At 40.3% G+C, this 26,899-nt stretch overlaps 1 protein-coding gene across 1 annotated transcript in view; it reads right to left on the minus strand.

Moving 5' to 3' along the window:
* Window positions 1-809: 809 nt before the first annotated feature.
* Window positions 810-26,899, minus strand: part of PRKAR2A (protein kinase cAMP-dependent type II regulatory subunit alpha) — a 68,935-nt gene continuing 42,845 nt past the window's right edge. Inside the window, exons 3-11 of the mRNA XM_056335193.1 lie at window positions 26,812-26,864; window positions 25,077-25,160; window positions 21,357-21,463; window positions 14,827-14,980; window positions 11,695-11,796; window positions 9,728-9,802; window positions 6,656-6,721; window positions 5,850-5,988; window positions 810-5,305 (exon numbers count right to left, since the gene is read on the minus strand). Coding sequence (XP_056191168.1) covers window positions 5,172-5,305; window positions 5,850-5,988; window positions 6,656-6,721; window positions 9,728-9,802; window positions 11,695-11,796; window positions 14,827-14,980; window positions 21,357-21,463; window positions 25,077-25,160; window positions 26,812-26,864 — 914 coding nt within the window. The 3' untranslated portion in view covers window positions 810-5,171. The remainder of the gene's footprint in view (window positions 5,306-5,849; window positions 5,989-6,655; window positions 6,722-9,727; window positions 9,803-11,694; window positions 11,797-14,826; window positions 14,981-21,356; window positions 21,464-25,076; window positions 25,161-26,811; window positions 26,865-26,899) is intronic.

Here is a 26,899-nt window from a genome sequence, read left to right on the forward strand (position 1 = left end):
TGAAGAGGCAGTCGTAAGAAAACAGCGGCGTATCTCAGAAAAGCCTCCCCCAGAGGTTACGACGCTCCTGCCTCAGACAGATAATCGTAAGCATTCAGCAGAGATACTTTACAACTGTTAAAAAAAAAATAAAAAAAATTTAGTGCTGGAAGATTTCACGCGCCCCCAAGCGGTCCATTCCAATGTCTTCCAGATCTTTTCAATGCTTCCACAGCTTCCCTGCGGTAGCTTACACCCTGGTTTTAGCCCTGTCCTAATCAACATGGTATCGTTCCTCCCATTGCTCGAATCCGCCCCCAGGCCCCCCAGGCCTTCTTTCCATAGAAAAAAAAAAAAAAATCCCATTTTTTTTTCCTTATCCTTCTGCAAAATGTAACATTTTCTAGATACTTATCACACTGCTGCTCTCTGGTCCCTTCAGGCGTCAACATCTTCCTTGAGTTAAAGCGCCCAAGGCTGAAACACTGCATTCGGGCACAGCCCTGCTGGTGTTTAGCACCACAACCCATCTCGGCTACTCTCCCAGGCCAATTTAAACACTGCACATAAAATACTAAATGTTTAAAAATAAAACTTCAGCAAAAGCAAATACCGAGTATTTGAACAAGCGATTTCACATGTGCCAAAGCAATTTTCTTTCCAAATTGTTAGTCAGGTTAAAAAAAGGCAGCTTGCCCCACAAAGTTCAGTAACTGTAAGCACAGGCCAGCAAGAGACCTTCAGGAATACTGTGTTTCTCCTAGGAACCGAGAACCAGTTAGCACAGTTCTTGAACAATAAATCAGTTCTACAATAATTTGGCAGACACATCAGAGCAGCCAGTTTTATTGGGAGCAATAATATCTACAGAAACCGGTATTATTTTTAAGATATTAGTAAAATTTCATCACCAAACAGCAAAACTTGGTGGTCGGGTAACGTATAAATCTCTTTTGGTTATTGCAATAGGGCGAGTGCTGTTCTCCGTAAGGCTCTGATAACACAAGCAACAGTAACTCAGGCACTCCGATAAATCTAGTTTGTTAGCTGCTGTGAAGTCCACTCCTGATGTAAGTAAGCACTGGGGGGGGTTGTGTCAGCTGCAGTCAGTCAATAAAGAGCACACACAGGATTGTACAGGAAGGCTGGACACAACATTCAGTTTTTTATTAACCAAAAGTGAAGCTGAACCCCAGAGTGGTTTAATTTGTTAAAACCGTATGTTTATATGGCAGGTATTTTTCTTTCCTGTTCAACACTACAGTGCAAGAACCAAACTTCGCAGCTGTTCATCCTTTGAGAATCAAGTACTAAATGTAAAATGAATTAAAATAAGGGTCCCTCAATGAATCAATTAAAAAAAAACATTTAACTAAAAAGAACAGACCAATTTTAAGAACTATCTTATATTAAATTCTCCCAAGTGAAAGACCTTTAAAAGCACTTGGAGCCTTGAGGTAGCAACTTTATGCAGAATTTAATTCCCCTTCTGCCCCACAAAGCAGAGGAAAATTAGTAGCGCATTATTAGCTCCAGCCAGCTAAGCGGAGTTGAGTGTTCTCCTGTGAGGTTAGTGACTTTCTCTTGCATCTTGAAATAGCAGTGTAGTGCTGCAGACTGCCAGGAGGAAATCCACAAGGAAGGCCTCTTGAAATAAAATACATGGTTTGAAAAAAGTGGAAATAATCAGCAATAAGCATAACAACAAAAATTATCTGGAGTGAAAAAAATCAAATTGTTTGTATTTTGGCAAGACTGTTTTTACAAATACATGTCAGTAACACGCGTCTGCTTTCAGCCAACAGAAAAAAAAGGATGGAAGTGACATTCAAAGGGGTTTCGGATTTTTGCCCTCTGCAAAATTGCACTTTGTTTTTAAAAGTTCTGTTTAAAAGTTTTAAGTTTTGCACTTTTGCTCCTAAAAAGACAACACATTTGCCCTTTTTTTGTTCTTTTACATTGTGAAACCTGTGCTGTGACATTAAACAGAAATACCATATATGCCAGGATATTTGACCACTGAAAGCTCCTCTCACTGACTTCACAACAATCACAAGCAGGGAATCACAAACAAGAGACTTTTCTTCCTCTGTGTCTCAAAGACACTGTCCTCTTTGCCCACTTTGCTGCTGAGTTCTTTTATTAAAAACTAGATCTCTCTCTACTGCCAATTTCAGAGACTCCACAGCAGGTTTACTGAACACTGAGGAGTAACAACAAAAACCTTGGGCTCGTTCTCCACAACAACTGCAATGAACAGTCCTAGCGAAAAGGAATGACCCGGGACAAAGGCGCAGGCAGACCTTTACAAACAGGCGCCTCGCATCACTCCCGGCCGTGGTGTCGCCACTTACAGGCTTTTTGATTTTGCTCATTGCTGGTCCTCTAATCAGATACCTGGCAATGTCGAGTATCTTACTACAAGCTTCTCTCACTGTCTTCATGCTCATAAATTGTACGGAACAGGTTAGTTAAACCAGACCAAACTAATCAGGCACATTGCAAATTATAGCTTTTAAACGGACGAGCCTTCTTTTACAGGCTCATTCTTTTTCAGCTCAAGGTCAGGTTGCCTCCCTACACCACAGAAGGATGCCACACGGATCCTGGAGGCAGGATGGCATTGCCCAGTCTGCCTTTGCTTCAGGGAGTCTAGAGAAAGGTAAAACTTCACAAGTTTATTCTTGCTTGTATGGGATCCCAATCTTTTGATTTTATGTTGTCATCCTTTCCTTTGACTTCTAGAAGCCATCAAATCCTCCCTTCCAGGCAGAATTACCTTAATAATCTAACATCAGCCTTGCCTCGTTTTTTGGTTAAGCTTCAGAGCAATTGTTGTTCACATATGCTGAGGTATAGAATCCTGTCCTGCCGAGCATTCAAAGGCTGTAAGAACCAGAATCCATCTGTAAGGCCACCCAACCTGCCAGGCTCCTCTGGATAAAGGAGAGGATATTCTGCCTGAGAGCAACAAAGGCCAGCTGATGATAACTCACAGCAAGTTTCTCTTTAGTTCACATGACAGTTTAGGCAGCACAGAAACTCATACTGGTATGGAGACCAGTTTATGTCTGGTTCACAGGACAGTCCCGAGCTGGCTTCAGAAAGACTCGTCTTGGAGCCCAAAGTATCTTAAAAGTTTTCAATACAAGGACCTGATGAGTGTGGGGGTTTTTTCCATTTTCTTGGGTTGTGTTTGTTGGTTTGGTTTTGAGTTTGCTTTTAATTTTTTGGTTGGTGTTTGTTTGGGTTTTTTTTAATTCTGTGATCAAAAGAATGATTTTGTCTTTGGTGTTAAACCTTGGAAGCATGAATGAGAAGTAGGTGCTGCTTCTTCAGCTGCAATTTACAACAAAAAACCAGCCCCGTAAATTAAGGGAAATTCACTGTTCTAAAACACATGCAGTTAGAACAGCCACTAGACATCACAACCAGGACTTTAATAATATGGAAACACCTAGTTCAGTGGTGTCCATTACAAATCATTTGCATTTATATAAAAATATTACTCCAATTACAGTAACTGGACAACAGCCATTCAAACTTATCAAGTTTCCATCTTACTTATATTGCAGGAACTGGGAGGAGCTCATCCATTTAGGGAAAAAAACATGTCCAGAAGTCCACTCAGAGTTGCAGCTAGGCATCTCGTGCCTCAGAGACATGTCCACTGTGATAACTAGAAGCAGGAATTCAACATTAGCATCCTTCTAGTCTTGCTCACATGGCCATGAATAAAAAGAGCAGGTTCTGTTATACTAGCATCCACAATTAGAATTTTAAAACCCCATAAAACACCAGTAAGTTTTGCATGAGCTGCAAAGAATGCAAATTCAAAGGGTCAACTAGCTTTATTACCTACAAATTCAATGCCTTAATATAAATATTCTGTTTGTACACCATAAAAATGTCCTTCTTATGGTCTGATTCTTCTTTAGATAATACTCTGATAAAATCTCAGCAGTATGCCAATTAAAGTCATTAAAGCTATAGAAATAGAATCTACCTAATAAATGCTGCAAATTTAACAGTTATTTTAGATAAACATCATTAGCTTAGTTATCACCTAAACCAGAAGACTCCTCAAACACACCAACTGCGTAGTTAGCAAAGACATTTGCTTTACAAAGCCAAATGTTGCCAACTTTTGAAAAGTTTAGCAAATCAACATGGTATTTGGAAGCATCCAAGTGTCTAATGAAGTTAGAATACTGTGAAATGTTAGGACTGGAGGGAGCTCCTGTAAACAAGTACAGAAGTAGTCTTCATTTAAATTACAAAACATTCACCTCCTTAAAAAGCTTTAAAACTGACCCAGTCAACAACAGTGCCCTGGGAAATCTAGCAGTATAAAGGATCTCTGTAAGCAAGAGAAGGTCATATATTGTGATCTCGCCACAATAGAATGTACTCAGTGTGAGGAACAAGGAGCAAATTTGGGGAGATGACAATTATGACACCTTCAGGCCATGTGATCTGAACCACTGCACTTTTTTTGGGCAGCATAGAGTAAAACAATTTTCTTTGCTGCTCAGAAAATACTTAAAACACAGTAATGCTTCATCTTCTGCATTTTGTTGCTAAGCAGACTCTCCCATGTCCCCAGCTTGGTTTACTTGAAGAGCTATAGTACCTGCCACTTGCAGCAGGTGGAAGAAAACTTCAGTGCCACCTTATTAATTGGCTCCATTGATATTTTAACTTCAAACCCTGATGCTGCGATTAAAAGCAAATTTGACACTGTATATGGAAAGCATCAGATGAAGGTAATAAGCCTATAAAAGACTCATATTCCACGGGTTGCCTCTGCAGAACAGGCAACCTCCCACTACAGAGTCTGATCTGAAAATTTATCCCAATAGTAACACCAGAAGGAAGGAGGCTTCTATATCTTGCACACTTTGGGTTTCGTATCAGGCACTTGAACTGTTGGACAGATGCCATTCTGAACCAAGTAAGTGAACATAGGGTTAGAATCATCTTTAATCTAGGTCTAATAATGAAGTATCAGCAGCAAAGTGGAGGCAGGGAGTGAGCAATCCATCTGTGCTGAGACTTGTTTATGGTTTCTAAAATGCCCAAGAAGACAGCAGCAGTAACTGTTCTGTAGTGTCCATTTTCCTTGTGAGTTGTGTTGCTGACAGGAGGCTTTTCTGTGTCTTGAACTAAGGCGGCATTCAGGTACCCTGTGCCTAATTCCCTGGATCCAACAGGTCCATGCTAGAGCCAAACATTGCCACCAGCTGCTCCTCATAATGTGTTATATTCCTCTTCATAATGTCCATGCAGGGTCCAAGCAACCTCTCAAATGCTTGCACATCCATGACTGCAAAGGAACAGAGGTGAAAACAAGATAATTTTTCAAAAAAGACACCACATGCCAATTTATTTTTTGAACTCGGAACACAAACCTCCAGTCCAAGCCATTCAGGTTTCAGGCTTCAACAGAAACCAGAGAAGCAGAAATAATTTCTGATTTCCCTCTGTACTTTTATTTGGAGAAACAAGGTTAATGAAATACACACCTGACTTTTCAAGGATAAACACAGAAGCCAAATATACAACACACTGGCCTCAAAAGATCACCTGAAAGCTGCATGTAACAAGCTGCAAACAAAGTGATGCCACTTGCCCCTTCAAAAAGTACAGGTCACACAAGCAGAAAAAACAGAAACCGCTGGAAGGAAGCACTGGTGCTTCTCAAACTTCAATGTGGAGATCCACACTGGCCCATGCTCCTAGCTTCTTGTGGCTGACTGCCAGTTACCAAAAGGCTGCTAGGTTTTGGAATAGCTGCTCGCTTGGGCATGGTCCACAAAACAAGCAAAGACCAGAAAAGGTTAACTAGAAACACCAAATCATCTGCTTACCTAAACATTTGACCTCCCCGACAGCATAGGCAGAGGCTGCTCTGGGTTTGTTGGTAACAAGTGCAAGCTCTCCAAAATACTGCCCTCTGTGACACCGGGCAATCTCCACTTCTTGGTTAGCTTCTTTACTCGTCATAGTCTGTTGAACAGTATATTTTAATTATTTGCATACAGTTCTGTCTTTGTATGAGGCTGCAGTTAATCCCATACATCTTACAGATCAGTAATAGCTCATTGGTTTAGGGCTTTTAAACTACCAATTCCCAAGTCATGCTCTGCACTGGTAGAACACTAACAGAATGCTCAATTAAAAGTCTGATAAGAAAAGTATATGCCAGCCCACATTGTTTTGAGATTTTACTGTTACAGCTTTGGGAACAGCTATTACATTAGTCTAACACAGGTTCCATCATGCACAACATGTTGTTCCCTAAGGCTGCTTCAGACTGTACAGAAATCCATTCAAGTGCTAACATCTAGTATGTCACTGGAGATAACAGACCCCAGGTTTTGTAAGCTGCAGTTTTCTATAATCCTAGAAGATAAGTTTCATCTCCACCCTTAAGGCCAGGGAGACTATATCAGCTTAGTTTGCAGAGGAGCAGATACAAGCAGAAGATATTCCAACTTTAATAAAGTGACTTCTGGCTACTTCAGAACAGGTATGGAGATTTACAACCTACATCACTTGAGTGACAATGATAAATATAATGAAGTAACATCTTAAAATAAGTCAGTCTTTTTCACGCCACTGGAAAATCAAATCAGGGATTGACCTAAAGCCTACTCATCCAATTTGAACTCACCTTGCTTTTAATCAAGATTTTTACTTCACCAGATTCTACAATGTAAAAACAATCTGCTTTATCGCCCTGTGAAGAGGAAAAGGTAAAACAAATTTTTTTTTTTAGTTTACTGTAATAGCATATATTAATGGCATTAAAGCATTCGCTCTGAAGTAGGCCTTGTGCAGAAACCTACTAGAATTGACAAACACTCAAATTCTTAACATTAAAAAGTGACTGGTTAGGTAATACACCAGAGGAACCACAGGGGAAGGAACTATTCATACAAACCGTTCAGCAAGAGGGCAGGTGGAAAGGAAAAAGCAAGAAACTTGATAATATATAGCAAAATCACTTAAGTGCAAATCTTCTGATCCTCATGGAAGTATCCAGTACTTAGTAAAACTCCAACTTAGTGATTGCATTTCTAGATGTCAGTAGGAAGAAAGATCCATTAAACTAAGTATGAGCTCCGTCAATCTGGGGTAAAATAGTGGGAGATCAGCAGAACCCACAATAGCTGTATTGGAGAAGCATGAACACAGAAAGTTAGAGGAGGACAGTTAACAGAAAACCGAAGTCCACAATGTAAGCCACCTACATGAGGAACGATGCAATGGCTGTGTAAATGAAATGAGACAGGTTAAGGAATAAAGCACTCAATAGCAACATGCCATTAAAGGAAAATAAGTCACATTGGGCAAGCGGGAGAAAATAAAAATTGTTAGCAAATTCATATCAAGTTCTAGAAAGATATCACAAGGTGTTGTTGAATAACTGAGTGTGCAACAGAAAATTTTAGTTTAGTCAAATTCAGCTGTTTCCATGAAAAAGTCACTGTGAAGGTGACCAAGCACTGGCACAGGTTGCCAAGAGAGGTTCTGAAGTCTCCATCCTTTGGGATATTCAAAAGCTGTGTGGGTACAGTCCTGGGCAACTGGCTCTAGGTGGCCCTGCCTGAGCAGGGGGTTGGACAAGATGACCTCCAGAGGTCCCTTCTAATCTCAACCATTCTGTGATTCCGTGACAGTTTATAGAACCTTTTTCACATCTAACTAAACTGCATCAGGTTGCAGACCTTCAACAGATCGTAGTTGACATCTGCTCTGGAAAGCTTCACCAGAACTTAATATTTTGAAAGTTTTAGCTGTGACAGAGAAGGACTTTCCTTCTCTATACCAACCCCCACGGCGGGGGCTTGGTATAGGACTGGAAGTCAGAGTGGAGAGCTGGCACATGTCTCCTGCTATGAAACAGAAGCAAAGGGATTAAAGGCTTCAGGGAGACAGATGCTGGATAGGGAACTGATAAGGGAATGGGAACAGCTCAGCAAAAAAACCCAAAAACAACTGTGAAACAATGTGAGGAGAGAGATAAATCTGACATCAAGTCAGGTGGGCAAGGAGACTATGAATGTGACAGGAAGAATGGAGAGAGATGATTACAACTTGAGTATGAAATGTGGGCTGGGAGAAGATGATGCAAGATGTAAACATGGAATTACACAAGAAATTAGGCCCCTAGTTAGGCTTCCTGGGGATGGTCATACACCATTCAGCACAAAGCTTTTCATTCACTGTTACCATCTATCACAACATGAACTAATACTTTCTTCAGAAGTGCGCTGAGTGTAAGTAGTGAAACAGCACTTACTTTTTTAAAAGAGTGAAAACAAACTTAGTGGAAGACAGCCTCAAAAACTGTTAGTGCCTGCTGGTGTTACAAGTGCTTTAAAGCATACTGCTTAACTGAAGGGTCAAATGCCAGAAAGGTAATTAAAATGTAAAGTTATTCACAACAGAAAAGAGGTTCACGATATTGATGCAACTGCTGTAATACAAGAGCTATCACGTCTTTTCCAAGCATAACATTTCATCATTCTTTAGCAGTGTATGACCATCACCCAGACCTATCCAGACTATTAATCCTCCTTTTAAGGGTAGTTATTACAAAAGATTAAAACCAAATGTGTAATTGGATCAATGATTGCGTGGGTTCCTAGTTTTGAGAGTGATTTATAAGCTTTGATTTTTGCTGAGAGTTCAGTTCTCAGGGGCTTAAGCAACAAGATTTTCAACTTAGAAATCTGAGGGTATTTTTGGAGAAAAGTAATCTGGCAGTATTTGGTTATCAGCAAACTAAGGTTGCCTGCATTCAGAGTTATCTGACATTCAAGGTAATTAAGAATAATTATTCAAGACATTATCAAGGAGTCATATTCTGTTTATAAAACAAAACAATGGTTGTGATTAAAAGCCTGCCATTTCAGGTAAGGGTAAGCCAAGGACTTTCTTGCATGAATGTCTACTTGAACTAGAGCACTTTTGCAACAAACAAAGCAACCCCAAGCTAAACGTGATGCAAAATTTCCAGTGTTTCATCAGTAACAGTGTTCCAAAATGTTATTTTGTCACATCTAAAAAAATCTCACGAGCTTGTCCAGCTTCCTATTCCACCACACTGGCCTTAATCTATTACAGCAGACAAAACATACATCAACAACCAAAGGCTGTCAATTGAAGCTAGACCACACCATTGACATACTCTTCCAAAAAGTATTAGGAATAATTAGCCCTGATAGTTTCTTAGAATAATTAGCTGAATTGGGTTCAACTAGCAAAACATTCCCAATAACTTCATTTACTTTCACCCAGATCATACTCCTGTTGAATTGTTTTGGTTCTGTTGTTTAGTCAGACCCAGCAATTAGAGATGCCTTTACTACATGCTTGTGACTCCTTGTTTAATCTGCTCATAGATGACTGAATAGCTGGGGCTTTCATGGAAGATTACATAGACATTTAATTTCAGCTTCTTAAAGCATACTCCTTCTTGAAATCTTGCAAAGACCATTTATAAAAAAACAAACAAATGAGAGAAGAAAAACCCAGAAGATAAAGTAATAGAATAAATTTGTAGCAACAGGTGTACTGGCCATTCCCCAAACATTCAAGAAGTGCTTAAATAAATTGGAAGTATTGAAAGAATAAGTGCCAAGTTGTTCCAAGTAATAGGATTCTATAAGTCAATTCCAAACAGGAAAAAAGAAGCAGAGAAAGGAGAATGACAAAGAGTAATTTAGACTTCAAGTACCTGAGAAATTATACGTTCCCCATCTTGATACACTTTCTCTCCTATAACATCCACTATCTTCATTCGCTCTGATGCCTGGAACAAAGAGGAAAATCAATCATAATCACCTGTTATAGTACATCTTTGGTAAACTCTGTAGCCCTGAAATGAAGTGGCACTCACTGGACACACAGACATGCACTATCTGGGTACTGAAAAACAACCCCTACAATGACATTGATATACTGCACCACAGCTTTAAAGACTACCATATCAATTTGGGAAGCAAATTGTCTAGTATCCCATCTGTGTGCTTTTCTTACCCCCAAAGGTAACAAATAACATATTTGGCTGGTTGAAAGTAAAGGGGCAAGGAAAAAAAAAAAAAAAAAAAAAAAGCGAGAGAGAGAAAAAAGACTTCCTCTATGATTCAGTTGAAATTGGAAGAAAACACTCAGGAAAAGGTCATAAAACTTCCTAAGAACAAACTTCAATGAGAAACACCATCAACATGTTTTCAAAATATTTTAGTCACCATACACTTGAATATGGGAGGGTGTGGGGTGGAGGGTGTGTGAGTGTCCTAGAACTCAGGAAGAAGTGGAGAGAGGAAGGGGACACGAAAAGGGTGCCAGCTCTAAACTGTAAGGAGGCACCGCAACAGCGTGCAGAGCAGCAAGGGCAAGAGGTACTACTCTGACATGCAATGAAGCATGCCTGAGCTCAAAAACAGGAAGGGAGACAGAACAGTTGAATTTCCCTCCAGTGTTTCCCATTGCCCATCTGGAATATCATAAAACAATGTTATTGTTTCAGAGCAGTGTAAAAAAGATATTAAGGAAAAAAACCCTACAGTTCAAATTAATATCTCAACAGATGATTTAGTTGTAATCCATTTGTTCCACAAATGCACCTTAATGTAGCCTATGTTTGAGAAACTTCTGATCCATGCATGATTCAACTGCAGTGTGTCATGCAAAAAGCCATCCACTGCTAATGAGTTATTTTTCTGTATCTTTAAATGTTTATGAGTCATTTTTGTGCTCAAAAACAGTCAAATTGATGGAACTAGTTTAAGCCAGGCTGTGAGAAAGAGAAGGTGTTGTGCAATTTACCCCCTCTCCACAGCTACCAACATATGTCCAAAACAATATATATTAGAAGTTGCTGTTCACACCTAATTATAATTTGCAATTTTTAAATCTTCTCTCAAAGGGATTAAATGGTCTTCTCAAATACTAAAGATTAATGCTGAAAAATATTCTTATGATGAGAAAACAAAGAAAAGCTAAGTTATGGTGTAAGGCAAAGACAGACACATACTAATTTCAAATCTGCTTGGTACAGCTCCAAAAGCCCTCTGAAGATGCAGGCAGAATCAATAGCTTAGAAATGACAATTTACACATTGTTCCTAAAGTCATGCACCACGCATCAACATGACATCTGTCATTTTGTTCCCAGGTAGCAGTGCTTTCCCCTTTGTCTATTCTTAGTTTACCTCCTGAATACCAGTTAAAGTTAAAGCAAGGCCTACTATGGCCCACATCTTTGTCTCAAATGCAAAATCATCCATGGCTGATAAAGGCCAAATATCTCAGTGATTGTATCATGACTTCAATATTACACCCTCAACTGAAACCACAGCCCTGAGCTCCAATTTTCAGTGTAATACCTGTTTTCTGACATATTTATAGATTTTTGTTTGGTTGTTTTTGAGTGTTTTGTTGTTTTTTTTTTTTAATCTTTACACAGATCGAGGTAAAAGTCAGCAATTCATTTACTGTGAATAAAGGATACGAGGGGGGAAACAAGCGCACAACTTCAACAATTCGAATTAAGTTGTACAGTAGTAAATCTGATACCAAAGCAGCTCTTAACATTTTGTTCTAAGTAAAAACGACACAGATTTCTGATATAGCAGAAACACTGACTGTGGAGCTAATGCTAATGCAAGAATTTGATGCAGATGTCTCTGAGAGGCTTTACCTCCAAGGATTTAAGAAGGGGCACAGACTCAATAAATAATTCATATGTCTTCCTCTTCTTTGCATTGTTTTTCAATATAATTCTTCTGAATGTCACTCGATCCTGCAAGAAACAGCACAGAGAAATATATTATTTCTCCTCACTAAAATGCTCCCGGTTTAACGAACTGACAAACATGAACTAGCAGCATTTGCAACAAGCACTAGGTTTGAGAAGCCAGCTGTTAAAATGAGACCTTATCCATCACAACAGTAACAGCTCTTGTGAGAGCACTTGCTGCAATAACAAATTGAAAAATGGGGAGCTGTAAGACCTGGTTCTTCTCAGATAAGCATTTAAGAATTCCATTTTTTCTACCTTGTATTGTTTTTCACACTTGAGCTTTTGGGTTTTGCTTGGCTGCTTGTTAACATATCTTTCATGCTTCCACATACAATGAAGAACTTACAATCTTCTTGCTGAAGCCACTGGAAATTGGTACTTTCAATACTTATTTAAGGCAACTGCAGGACAAAGGCTGGATTGGAGTCTACTCGAGTCACAGATTTCAAAAGCAAGTTGGAGATTCACACTGCTCTCCAACAGATCAGGCACAGAGCATCACACCAGCTGGATTCACCCCTCCACCTGCCAGGATCCAGAGCACTGGCTTTTTGCAGCGACTACTTCTCAAATGCCAACTGTCCACGCATACCATCAGCACCTTCCCGATGATAAAACCTTTTTGTTTGGTTTTGAAGCCTAAATACCGGGGGTGCCCTGAGGCGCGGGCTCCGCAGCTGCGGGGGGACACCACATGCCCAGCACGGCCCCCCGCTCCCCCGGCAGACATGTTGGGCAGCTCCTGCCCAGAACCCCAGCAAAATGCGGGTTATTTCCACACGGGGAAGGCAGGGCTCTGCTGCCAGCCATCTGCGATGAGAAAAGCCAAGGGAGCTGCAAGGGAGCAGCAGGCTCGGGGGAAGGGGACAGGCGCTCCCGCCAGGTGGTTTTGCGGGTGCTGGCATTGCAGCACTGCCCACGTCCCTGCCAGGAGCAGGAGCACCAACAGGGTGGGAGCTGCAGTTTACCTTACACGGGGTGTAAAAAATCCAAACCAAAAGGTCAGAGGAAAAGAGTAGAAATTTGGTTAGGAAAACGGTACCCCTAAAAAAATAATCTTTAAAGCTTACATATACCATCGTTAGCAGAAACACCCAAAGTCCTGAGAGACATCCCCTCTGTGTCTCACTTTCTGAAAGCATCAACTGATAGCTCAGCAGTGGCATTCCGAGGTGAAGAGGTATTTTCAAGTAACAGCACGGCTTTATGGGCTGCAGGCTGCAAATACTTGTAACAAAACAATGGCTGATACAGGTGACACCAGGAGAATATAAAAGTTGGAGGTGAAAGATGAAGGGAAGAATGATACTAGAGTCATCCAAGGGAGAGCAGGAGATGATACAACAATCCCTCATGCTTTATTTTTTTAAAGAAATCCTTCAGTAGTAGAAGTCTCTTCAAATTACATCTGGAGAAGCAGAAAGGTGCAGAAATGATCAGGGGAATTGCAAAAGCATAAAAAATTCAGAATTCATTTGTTTGAGAGTATCAGTGAGGGAGGAGAAGTAGCAAGACATTTGAACAAAAAAGGCAGAGCAGTGAAGGAAGCATGTGTGATCATGAGGTTTTCCCCAGACACGCTCAGTAAAAAAGGCTGAGAATATTTCTTTGCTCCAGAAGAGACCCACATTTGATAACTGCTTTGTGCTTGAGCCTTCCAGGCTCTTCTTGGCCTAAGTCTGCAGTGCAACAGGAGTTTCCTAAACGGCAGATAACCCATGAGCTTTAGCAACGACTTCTGCAGACTAATAACAATATATTTAAATTGCATCAGGCACAAAATAGTACAATAAAGCATGACGACAGAGTAACTGGAAGAAATAATCCAAGTTTTAGGCAGGAAAATGCAGCCTTAGTTAATAAAATATCCACAGGACAGATGACTAGCAAGAGGTCCACCTTCAACTACATTCACTTCATTAGCAAGGTGTAATCACAGAAAAAAACAAACCCCAAATTAACCCAGTTTGTCCAGTTCTTTTCAAAAGTAAACCGGAACAAAGATTCATCTTCTCATTGTCTTCCTTTTAGGAATGAGCTCAGCTTGTAGGTAGCTACTTTGTTCTGTCTTGTTCAAGAAATTACATTCTGACGTTACTCCCTGGTTGATTTACCAGAATCTTTTCTTTCAGCTCACAAAGAGAAGGGAAGGCAGATCTCTCAGCAAGCACTGAGATTGTATAAGCATGCTGTGTGTAGCAGCTTATCAGTCCTATAATCAAGGTCACAACACACGGCCAACCCCCAATGATAGTTGCCGAGGAGCCCAGCGCACACAGAAATCACACAACACTTCTGGCTTCAAAGGCTTCGTTGATCGCACAATCCGCTTATTATGTGAGCCCTCACAGACAAGTGAGAGCACTGTGAAAATAACCCTATCCAAACAGTACAGAGAAAAGAACTAAAAAAGGAAAGTAACGCCTACAGCTTTGCATTCAGCACTGCTGGGCTAGAGACAAAGCAACACCATCATTTGGTTTGGTATCTCATAGGTCAGGCTGACCTGAGAACATCTTCCAGGGTAACACAAAGGGACCAGAAACATCATGGCAGTTTATTTTGAAGGAAAACAAAGCTTTGGGCAGTTCTCCTAGCTCTTCAAATTACTGGCATCCTCAAGAAGATAATTAACACCTTTCCATTCTTCTTAAAGCAAACAAAATTATAGGAAGCTGAGTTGAAAATAAAGAACCTAATTTAGGTATTGTTTCCCACCCTGTCATAAAATATGTGCATTAATGCCTCCACTGTCCTCTGCAGGATGAAAACAAAACCAGGGGTTCTCCCCCACCCCCAACAAAAGCCATAATTACAGCAAATGCAAGACAATAAAGGGACAGATAAAACTAGAGATAAGAGCTTTTACAGACAAGTTTTTCTAGAAAGGTGGCCAAAAAGATTTGCGCTATGGATCTCTTATGCCAGGAGGTGAGATAACAGATAGTGATAAAATAGCTATTAACACAAGGAGCCATACCAAGACAAGCACTGAACACCGTGAGTTAGTATTTTAAATTCTTTCCTTACCAGTCCCCAAAGGGCTCCTTCTGTTGTGGCAACGATGGTGGCAGCTCTAGGAGTGTTGTACATCAATGCCAGTTCCCCAAAACTGCCATGATTATCATAGCGGCCCACACAGCGTGACTGGTTGTCTTTTGCTACAACAATATCATACAACCCCCTGGAAAAAATGGAATAGACGCTTTTTGTTAGACAACATTCCAGTATAAATCATAAAAACAGCTTCTTGCTGTTATATAAATAGTCCTCTTACTGCTGCGTGAGATGGAACATGCTTTATTGAGCTTTCCAATTGCCTGATACTAAGCTGCTTCTTTCTACACTATTTTCACAACCATTCTCTCTTAATAAAGCATTTCACTCCTGATGGATCTGGGCAGAATCTACTTGATTTCCTCTGCATAGTATTTTGACACTGCTATTGTAAGTGTTCTGGCTAGGGTGATAGGTAGTTTCATCATCTTTTAACAGTATTTGTCCTCTCACAGCATGCACTTTATCCAGTGAGGCCTCTTTAGAGTGACTTGGATTCATCCAAACCCATTTTCTCTGCGATGGTGTTGCTGCAGTACCTTTGGGATACACTCAGTCCAACTGCTCACGTGCTCCTACGGTTTTGCCTCGATTGCCGATTAAGGGTATGTCTGTATTATAACCCCAAGACGCAATTGTAGCTTGTACCTGCATATGCCCGTGCTAGAGTCAAACTATCCAGTTCTTCTGTGGACAACAGCAACGCTACAGAAGCACAAAGATCACAGAAAAGGACCTTTCTTTAAAATACCAAAGATGCTAAGTGAATTTTGCAGTGCAAACTGACCAGTCTTATTACAAGCAGCACTTCCTGATCCTCAGGCTGGAGGATTTAAGGCTAGTTCCAAGACGTTACACATGCCACATCCTTGCACTGTAGCACAGAGATCTCCAGAGGCAACCATTTCTCACCTGGTATTTGTCTAATAGCTCCCTTATGACCAAAGCTTTTATCACTCAGTTCAACTTCGCACCATTGCAACTCCAAGCGTGCTGACAGTTGAACCAACCAATTTTATCACCATTTTCATGGAGGTGTGGCTACTGAAGTACGTAGGTTATAGCATGCAATGTTCAAAATTGAAGAGCATCCACTGGACTCTCACAAAGCTCTGTGTGTGGAGATGACGCTGTGGGATGCAGTTTTGCAGAACATTACAGGTTCCACTCTAGTCACTGGCTTCAAATTAAAGCCAAGCTAAAAGGTTTTTAATTCCTTTTATTTTTTTGTTTGGTTGGATTTTGTTATAGCTCACTTCTAAAAACAGGAAAGCTCTCTACAGCTGATGACTTCTAGCCAGGATCTCTGAACAGATCAAGAGGAAAGCGTTCGAGCACTGGAAGCTTCCTTGCACTTAGATCAGAGGGAGCTGTAACCTGTTTAAATTGGAAAGGCCGCCTCATCCTGTTCTCCAAGAGGCACACTTCTTACGTTATAATGAATTTAAGGGAACAGTGTCCCAGAATTTACTATGAACCAAAAGACTACTCTGATGAAGATGCAGGTACAAGTCCAGCAAGTCAAAGCTCAAGACACAAATATGTATCAAACAGCACCACAGCAAGTACACATGAAGAAACAGGCTATGCATAGAAAAGTAGCCCTTTACGAGTCAAACAAGTGTCTGTAGCACCCTCAGGACTGTATTATGCTTGGAGCTTTAAAAATAATTTAAAAATATAGCTTAACTAGAATTGATTAATTCATGGCTATGGCACCAGAAATTGTTCACGGACTAGTCACTGGCCTAAGAGACTTTACAAAACATATCATGCCCTGAAGAAAGCAAGCAGGGAACACCTTCCTGGCTTTAAACAGCTGAACATGCATATAATTTTTCCCAGAAGTTTAGATATCTTTGTCAGAAGGAATGGTATTATCTCCCAGAACATCATTAGGCATATAAGGAAAAAAAATACAAACCCCTAAGAATCAACAGAAATGGTAGTAGGTGCAACTTCTCATGGTAAACAAGTATGGAAACAGACTCACTGGTGAGACCTGCCTAGTATTAACAGCAGAGGGTCTTCCAGGATTGCTGATGGACAGCTCTGGGTTTGTTAAGATATCTTTGAACACTGCTGCATCTAAAAAAACCGCATACTACAGGACAGCTTTATGCCACTTTCATTTGGAGGATGTTCCACAAAGTGGACATTATGTGCAAACAAACAAGCAATTAAAATACATCAAAGTGAGGAAGCTTTACACAATGAATTGTGGGTCTACTGTATCAAAGCCTTTCAGACCCAGAGAAAAGTTTGGCTACTGGATCAACAGTAGATGGGCTTCAGACACGTCAGAAGATCTAAGAAATCTAGTCTCAGTCACCCAGAATGCTAAAAGAGGAAGCCATGCGCATGAAGATTTTGTAACATCCTTACCAGACACCTTTTACACTCAACCACTTACTCACACTTAGGAGACAGGGAAAAGAAACCTACAGCGTACTAACAGTAAACTAAATAAGGATTAGCATTGATGGGAAGTTTCGCTAATTATTGTAATGTCCAACATTTATTTAATGTTTCTCAACGGCACCAGAGCCACTGTTTTCAGAGGCTTTTTGATCTGGAAGAGCCATCTGTGAGCACCTTAAGCAAATGCAACAACTTCCTCCCATCCCTCACAGCCTGAAAGTCACTTACTAGAACCATTTATTTCCAAATAACTATAGCCATGTAACCTTCAGCAAGCATTCAGCTGTCTGTGGCCCAAGGACTAAACTGGTGAGGCACCACTGGATGACCTTGGCTCAGCTTTATTGAGCAAACTGTTGCTGAGCTGTGAGACAGTTCACGAGCTAAAGCCCTGCAAGGTAAGAGGAATAAAAACACAGACCAAAGTGTAATTGTTGAGATGGTAATCGTTAGGAGCTCAAGGACTCAAAAGAAAAACACTGACAGGAAAAAATATAAAACCCCAAGGAAAAAAAAAGCAGAAAAGGAGAAGAGGGCAACTCAGCAAGATTGTGGATTGGTCTGTTCCAAGAGGCAACCGAGGCCAGCGCTAGGTGCCTCCTCAGCAGTGATAAGCATACTAATATTTAGCCACGCAACACATTCATCCTAGCTCTCCCTTCTATGTAGTAAACACTAAATAGCTGCTGCACCCTCAGGTTGCATCTGTCCTGCCTGCTGCCCCCCTGTGCATGGTAAAAGACACTCAGACAAAAGTGATCTGGCGAGGGAATATTAAGAACAGAAGGCTGAGGAGAATGTGTGTGAAGGGGTCTGTGCTAGAAAGCCTGTTTTTCTACGCAGACAAGAAGCTGAAGAGTTAGATCTGCAACACAAAGTCACTGTTCATTCAGACAGGAAGAAACTCATCCAGGGATATTTAGGCATTAATGACTCAAAAGTAACAAGACATGCCTACTGAGGCCTTGAAAGAGCCAGTCCTCTGAATTTGCACTTGCAGGCAAATGGAAATAGTGTAGCTTTCCTGCTATTCTTTTGCATCAAAAATTGGGTGGGTGGCAGGAGGACGACTGGAAAGGGAGTGAGGAGGCCAGAAAAATCTGTAACTGTTTATTTCTTTATAGTAACTGAATAGCCAACGTAAGAGGTGCACCCAAGTGTTTACAGCAAAGGCTGGTACGCTGTATTGCTAGACAAAAATCAAGTTTTATTTCCCTCACTGTATAGCCTTTCTGACACATACTTTTGGCAACATATTTATGTTACTGTATTATACCTTAAGAGTAAAATAAAACAAAAACTTAAAAACATGAAACCTCCTAACTCAACTACTTCTTGATAGAAAAAAAACATTGTGAAATAGCATTAAATCTGTAGAACAGAGACCATAAAAACATTTACCTGAATATCAAAGACAAGGTTCCATTTCACTTCTTTGTTTTAAAACTTGTAGTAGGAAGAGCTTTTTAGTAGCCAACAGGTTAAGAAACTTACTCAAAAATAAACTAAAATAGGCTGATGGCATCTAACATTTTTGAGATGCTCCCAAACTGCTTTTAAGTTTCCTCAAGATTAGGAACTGCTGCTCTGTACACATCTCAGCTTTTCAGAGCTGGTGGCTCTGGCTCCCGTGAGTTTTAGTCTGCAGCACCTTACTCTTACCTGGGACAGCCTGATCTCCCCAGTGAACATGGCAAAGAAAGAACTAGTCCTATCTGGCCAAAGACTTGGGATTGGCCTGAGGCACAGAAGCTGAGGGAGGTAACTAAGTGCAGAAATGGAGCACTGGTTTAGGCTAATGGTACGGTGTGGCAGAGGACAGAACAATGGGCATATGGTCAGACTATATTCAAGGTCGCCTTATGTTCTGTAATTCCACTAATCAGAAAGGGGAATGTACTTAAAATAAACAAGGATCATTTAAAATGAACAATTTTTAACCTATAAATTATTTTTCAAACTCCTTAAACAGCACAGATGACAATTCAAAAGGCAACACACTGCCTTGAAGAACTGCTTTGAAAGCATTTAATACAGTACTAATGGTGCCATCATTTCAGTGATAAGGAAGATAACAGTGCATCAAAGAAGTACTTTCCTAAGATTGTGTTCCAACAGACACTTACAATTAGGTCAGTAATACTCTGTTTAATATTAGAGTTTTACGGGAAGAAATAGATCTCTGTCCTTAATTCTTCTGCAAATACAGTGATGGAAACCTTCTATGACGGACTGACTAGCTGGGCAGATGAGGGGAGAGCAGTGGATGTTGCCTCCCTTAACCTCAGCAAGGCTTTTGACACTGTCTCCTGTAACATCCTCATAGGTAAGCTCAGGAAGTGTGGACTAGATGAGAGGACAGTGACATGGACCGAGAACTGGCTGAATGGCAGAGCTCAGAGGGGTGCGCCGAGTCTGGCTGGAGGCCTGTAGCTCGCAGTGTTCCCCAGAGGTCAGTACTGGGTCCAGTCCTATTCAACTTATTCATCAATGACCTGGAAGAAGGGACAGAGCGCACCCTCAGCAAGTTTGCTGATCATACAAAACTGGGAGGAGTAGCTGATACACCGGAGGCTGTGCTGCCATTCAGTGAGACCTGGACAGGCTGGAGAGCTGGGTGGAGAGGAACCTCATGAAATTCAGTAAGGGCAAGTGTAAGGTCCTGCACCTGGGGAGGAACATCCCCATGCATCAGCACAGGCTGGGGGCTGACCTGCTGAAAGGCAGCTCTGCAGAGAAGGACCTGGGAGTTCTGGTGGACGGCAAGTTGCCCACGGGCCAGCAGTGTACCCTTGAGGCCAAGCAGGTCAAGGGAGGCAATCCTCACCCTCTGCTCCGCCCTGGTGAGGCTGCATCTGGAGTGCTGTGTCCCGTTCTGGGCTCCCCAGTTCAAGAGAGACAGGGAACTGCTGGAGAGGGTTCAGCAGAGAGCTACAAAGATGATGAGAGGGCTTTCCTCCTTTTCCTTATGAGGAAAGGCTGAGAGAGCTGGGCCTGTTTAGCCTGGAGAAGAGAAAGCTGAGAGGGGAACTTACCAATGTCCACAAATATCTGAAGGGCGATGGGGCCAAGAGGACGGGGCCAGGCTCTTTTCAGTGGTGCCCAGTGACAGAACAAGAGGCAACGGGCACAAACTGCAACACAGGCAGTTCCATCTGAATATGAGGAAGAACTTCTTTACCTTAAGGGTGACACAGCACTGGCACAGGCTGCCCAGAGATTGTGGAGTCTCCTTTCTCTGGAGACATTCAAAACCCACCTGGATGTGACTCTGTGCAGACTGCTCTCAGTGAACCTGCCTTCGCAGGAGGTTGGACTAGATCCCAAGAGGTCCCTTCCAACCCTGACCATTATGTGATTAAAAGTGACGTTAGCCAAAATTTCTTCCAAAAGGGCAAAAGATACTCAAAATGTGCACGCACCACATTTCTATTATATGGCTGTTGCACGTATATGTGATCTACAAAATTATGTGAATTTGCTTAATGTAAGAAATTGCAAAATGGCACCTTAAACTGTGCAAATACAAGTCACATGACAAACAGAAGAAAAGAAACCATAAGTCTCTGAAGTCAAGTGGTCAAAACTAATTGGACAAAGTCCAGGTTGTTCCATGGTAGCCACTACCACGGGTTTTTATTTCCTGTATTCTTCTTCCCTTCCTTACCATATGGTTTCTTCAGAAGAAACACATCTTGGTCTAGAAACAGCACATAATATGGCTGGGTTTAAGCTATGCATATGCTGATGGGCACAGAAGCTAAACTGAACAAATTATAGGCAAGCTCATGCTGCGGCCCTTTCCTCAGAGAAAGTGGTATTTGAGTTTTCACACAGTCACACAGAACACGTTAAAACCCAGCAGGTTTGAAATGTCCACCTCTGTCAAATCTGATTGCCCATGGGCAAATGATTCAAAAGTCAGTGGAGGCCTAAAGAGGAAAATGGAAAGATCAAAGAAAGAGGCAATGAATGCAAAAAGTAAGTTTACTTCAGAAACTGTCCTACAGTAAGCACTTCCCTGCCATTTCTAAGAAACTGGAAAAAAACATACTCTACATTTCAAAGGCACAGTTGCTTACCGCTCAACAACATAGAAGTTGTCTCCATCATCACCTTGGTCAATTACATGTTCCTGAGGTTTCACCTTCCTCTCAAACATGGCATCAAGGACCTGAGACAGCTGCTCCTATAAAACAAACAGGAGGAGGAGGAAAAACACAAACAAAAAAACCTCTCAGAAAAATACACCTTAGCATTACTGCTAGACAAGGGTGGATAAAAGTTCATGTGACAATCTGGATAGTGAAGGGTAACATGCGTTGCGTTACTTTTACTGTATGCAAATACAAGTAATGCTGATATTAAATGTTGATTTCCACTAGCACCTCACTTCCAGCTTATTAATCTAAGTTCAATAATGCAGAAAACCATAGATGCTTCCATTACGGAAGAGCTATCATCTCAAATTTATGTCCAAACGGCTTAACTTACGCCTATCATTTCAGTGCCAAAGCGCACACATACAGCAAGGTCTCACTTGGTATAATCTGACACAGCATCACTGCAACTGATACATATTGATTTATGTCAACATGCATTATATGTACATATGTAGAAACTGCACCACAATTTGTTAGTAACTTATCTGTACTGTCATCATCTAAGAGCCCCAGTCATGATTCAGGACCGTACTGGACAAGACTCTATACAAACAAGATAGTTTGTGTCTTGGAGGACCTGCAAATCCAGCACAAGACAAGATCAAATAGGTACAGATGGGAAGCACATACAGAACGTGGGATAATGGTGGTCTGCACAGCAGACTCAGGCTAGGTTTCTCTGGTGAGCCATGACTAAACCTTATTTTGTAGGCAGCACAGCCAGGGAAGCTGTGAAAGCCCAGAGATATGATGCCATATAAATGCCTTGTCTCAGTGCTGACCCGCTTCACTATCTCAGTTGTTCCAAAGTCCATTAACAACAGACTTCCATTGCATTTTCAATGACTAGATGTTCAAAGCTGAAGATGTAGATCACAGCTGAGTTACTAAAAATATACCGCATGAACACGCAAACTAGTCTTTATGCTGCTAGATACACTTGACATATTTACTGTGCTCCTTAAATTAGGAATAATCATTGCAGCATTTGTAGGCACCACTATATTGAAAATATTGCCTATCTTTTCACTAGAATCCTGTTTTCTTGTCTTTAAAAACTCTCCTGATATTTAAACTAAACAATCATTGCATGAAAGCAATTTCTTTTAACTACGTATTTCACAGCATGCATTTAAGTAGCAGTTGTCAGAAAACAAGAAATGGAGATTTTTAAAGAGCTTTTTTAAAATACTGTAACTCAAAAATGCTTTATTTGGAAGATAAACAGGCAGAGACTTAGCATTTGAAGTAAATAAAACTGTCAATAAAAGGACAAGCTTCGTCAGATTTCTGAACTGTAAAAAGCTGTCTTGCTTTAAACATGGGTACTGAGCACCCTGAGAAGCCTTGCTGGTAAGGATAACAGTTGTTGCTCTCACCCAGTACAAAATTCAATATTACAAATTACAAATCCTGTAACCAGGATTCTATAGACTCATAAGACACTGTGGAGCCCATGCATAATATATCATACAGAGCTTCTAACAGCAGAGAAGTTATTACTCCCCTAGCACTTTATTTTGAAACATAAACCAAGTTTATCGCTGGGGATGCTCAAAATCTCAGTGTTAAACTCTGTGACAATCTGAATTTGAGTTCAATTTAGTTCACCTTGCTAGAAGTGATCCACTGGACACTGGCTCCCTCATGCTTGATACCAAGTATTACAGCAACTACTCATGCAAGTAAAGACATTTAAAAGGGCTGTTGAGCCACTGGGCCTAGATTCAGCACAGTTCACCTAAATGCAGCCAGTGGAAAAGGGATTAATCGGGCCAGGACATTTGAGTCACACAATCATATTTACTTCTAAAGGGGTTTTATGCAGTTTTGTTGCTGAGTTTGTTTGCTTGTATTTAACAGTTTTACATGGTGCTTTTTAGAGGTTAAGAAGCAAAAGAACGTATTTTGAGTCTTAATTTGAAAGTGTTCCTCACAATTATTCAAGGGCATTGCACACTGAGCAAAAGCAGCAGCCATGCATTCTGCCTTTCAGTGTGTATTCTACAGCCAACCTTCCAAACCAGCCCCATTATTCAGAGAGAGGTAAAAAGTTATTGGGAGGAAGGGTGTAAGGATGCAAGTTCCATACTCCCTTTGTACCCAATTACTAGGAAAGCTTTTCCCTCTCTCCTAAGTGCCCTTTATCATACTACAATCAACGTATGGACTGCAGTCATCTTTTTCAGCCATGTGCTATCTTAAAGCCTGAGTCTTTAACAGTTGCAATTAAGATAATCTCCATTACCTCTCAGCTGCTTAAAAAGCTTTCCCATAAAGCAGTATTTTTCCAAGCCCACTTTCTCAGCTCAAAACTGTTTTTTGAAGTCATCTTTGAATATAAACTGGTTATCAATTTTTGCTTCTGGGTGATTTTGCTGGAAGCTAAAAGATCAGCCTACTCAATCTGAATGGCGATCACATCTTGCACATACCCCTTGAGCTGCTGAATGTTCTTAAATAGGTTTAATTTTTTACCATACATCATCAGATTACTTGCAAAAGAAACCTTTAAAATGTCTTAAGTAAATAGGTTTAACGACAACAGGAATCTCAGAACACCAAAAGGTCAGTCTTGGAAAGGACAGCTTTCAGGGAAACTTTTTGACAGAATGTCAGTTCCTCAATCCTGCTGCAATCAAAAGCCTCCAATGATTATTTTGAGAATGCAGTTCAGTGACTCTTGAGTTTGTACAGCAACCAGGAACTGGGAGAACTTCCTGGTTTTCCAGGACAGCAGTGCTTCTGAAACCATAAGCTATCAACATCCATCCTTTCATAGCTCAGGTATAGCTCAATGATTCAAACCACAAAGCTGCCCGGACCCATTGCTGGTGTTACAGCTTTCATTCTTCCCCAACCTGTAGCAGAGGTGTCAGTTCAGTTTTCATGGAAACACCAGACCAGAGATGAGATGCATTTACTCTATGGCCTCTCAGAGGCTGGGTTAGAGGATCTCCAAAGGTCTGTTCCTGAATTATCCTATGATCCTCATTAAAAAAATTCATACCAATTAAGATTAATAAATGCGAGTAATGGAGAGTCATCATTAAAACTCCATGCTGAGGCAATGAGTAACTAATAACCAACTTCAGCAATAAAAATGAGTAAGAATAGAACAACCTAAAAACATGACTTTCTATTCATTTAGAAAAAATTTACTAACATATAGGCATTTAAGAAAAAGGTGCAGCAACCTGAATTCATGCAAATGTGGATAGCGTTCAGTATCACAATTGTGTAAGTAATTTCCTTTTTAAATTGCCCATAAAATTATGAACTGCTTCCTAGGGAAAAGGAAATCAGGTGCAACGGCACCCAACAGCACATACTGAAAGATAAGCAAAAGAATTACAAAACACCCCACCACAAAACCACAAAAAAGCCCCAAACACCAAACTTTTCTCTAACAGAAAAAAAATAAATGAATTTGCAGGGAGAGGAATCTGACAATCATGGTATTTGTTCATATTGTTCATTCAGTGCTGATCTCCAAACACACATCCCAATCCAGCCTGCATATAATTAATAATCCATGAACTGTCACAATGCAAACAAGTGTCTGGACTGTTAGATCATGCTATTACCTGTACCTACAAACTGCCAACTCCATTTAAGGTTTCCTTACAACTTTATTACCTGATCTAGGTTTTTGAAGAGCAGGATATCTTTACATGCTTCCTGCAGTCTGCATCGTTGTTCATCAGTTTTTGGATGAACTACCTTTAAAACAAAGTAAAACAAAATTGTCATGACAACAAAGGAATAGGATTATAGACTGAACCCACACTTCAGAGTGAAAAAGCAGAACACAATTTAAGAGTGTTAAAGTATACAGCTCTTTTTTGTTGTTTGCATAAACAGTATTTATGCATACAATGCAAGACAGAATGGAAGACATATGTATATTATATTTTATACATGTATGTATGAAATATGTATGTATGAAATATATTATGCTGACAATTAACACATGCAAAATAACAGTCAAGACAGACAAGAAGGAAGATGCCTTTTCTTTTCCCTTCCCCTTCTAACCCAGCCACAGATACAGTCAAGGCTTGAGAAGCTGGAACAGAGGAAAAAGTCAACAGTTTTCTTTCTAAACTCTGGCTATATCAATCCCAATATACTTACTGTTGCCATATAAGTAGCATATAAGATTTGATACATATGTATCTCAGTCCACCTAGTAACAGAAGTTACCTAAGTAGTATTTTATTTTTTCAACAAAATTACTTAAATAAAAGCTTTGCTGTTTAAGAGAAAAATTTTTGTTATTTCTTTCCATTTATAAACATCTCATCAGGTTAAAGGAACCAACACTCGCTGTGTCATAAAAATGTTTATATATGTGCTTGTTGGAGGATAATTAGGAAAACATAGAAAAAAAATATTAATTACCTCACATTCACCACATGAGCTATATTTCTGGAATTTCTGGAATAACAAGGATTCCAAAACACAGTTACATTAATAGGTATTTCTAATATTCTAAATTTCTAAATTTCATTGTCCAAAGTTGAGCAGATCTCAGATCCTTGTTTTAAGAAAAAACTGAATATTGAATCATTAGTCAGGAAAATTAAGACTTTTGATAAAATAAATGTATCCAGGTTTACAAATATTTGGATGATCAGAGACACAGAATTTTTTTTAATAGCATCTTATTTATGAAGCGTTGTGGTTTTTAAAGACAAATGAAACTAGACCTAAATATTCATTGCAGAAGTGTAAGCATCCTTGAGATGTAATTTGGAAAAGGATCACCAGAAGTCAAGAGAAAACACTGACCCTCACCAGCCAGGCTACCAGATTTACTCACATAAAAGCATCTCTGAAGACATACATACAATTACAGTATCTGGACTTGCAATTCCTAGAAATTCCCACCTTTCAAAAACAACAGAACTGGTGGCCACAGTCAAAACATTTCAGCAAAGTATTTCTCCTAACCAGGCAGAACTGCTTTGACAAGAAAGGCAGTAAAAAGCATGTGAGGAATTTTAAGCACCCATAAAGAAACAGCTGCGGTAAAGCTTAACTAATTCTTCCCAACAGCATACATGCTTTAAGAATTGCCTCAACAGTTTTAAGATAATTAAGAAAGGAAAATATCCAAAATTTTAAAGATGGTAGACTTAAACACAGCTCTCGAATCCTTTGAAGTAAAATTATATTAAAGCTACAGTGACTAAAAAAAGTGCATGAGACAAAGTGGCCCTAAATTTCAGAGCAATGTCACTTTCTCAATGTCAGCACACCACAGAGCCTCTCAGAACAAATTGCACAAATGGTTGGGAAAAGGTGACACAGACATCTGCCTGTCAAACTGCAAATCGAACCATGCATGATGCAATGCACTCATTCTTACCCTTTGTTCTGTATCTTCCTCCTCTTCATCTGGATTGAAAGCTTCAGCACAAACTTGGAAGATAAAGAGGAAATTAATAAAAATAAGC

Source organism: Falco biarmicus, chromosome 4, assembly GCF_023638135.1.
Source record: "Falco biarmicus isolate bFalBia1 chromosome 4, bFalBia1.pri, whole genome shotgun sequence".
NCBI lineage: Eukaryota > Metazoa > Chordata > Aves > Falconiformes > Falconidae > Falco > Falco biarmicus.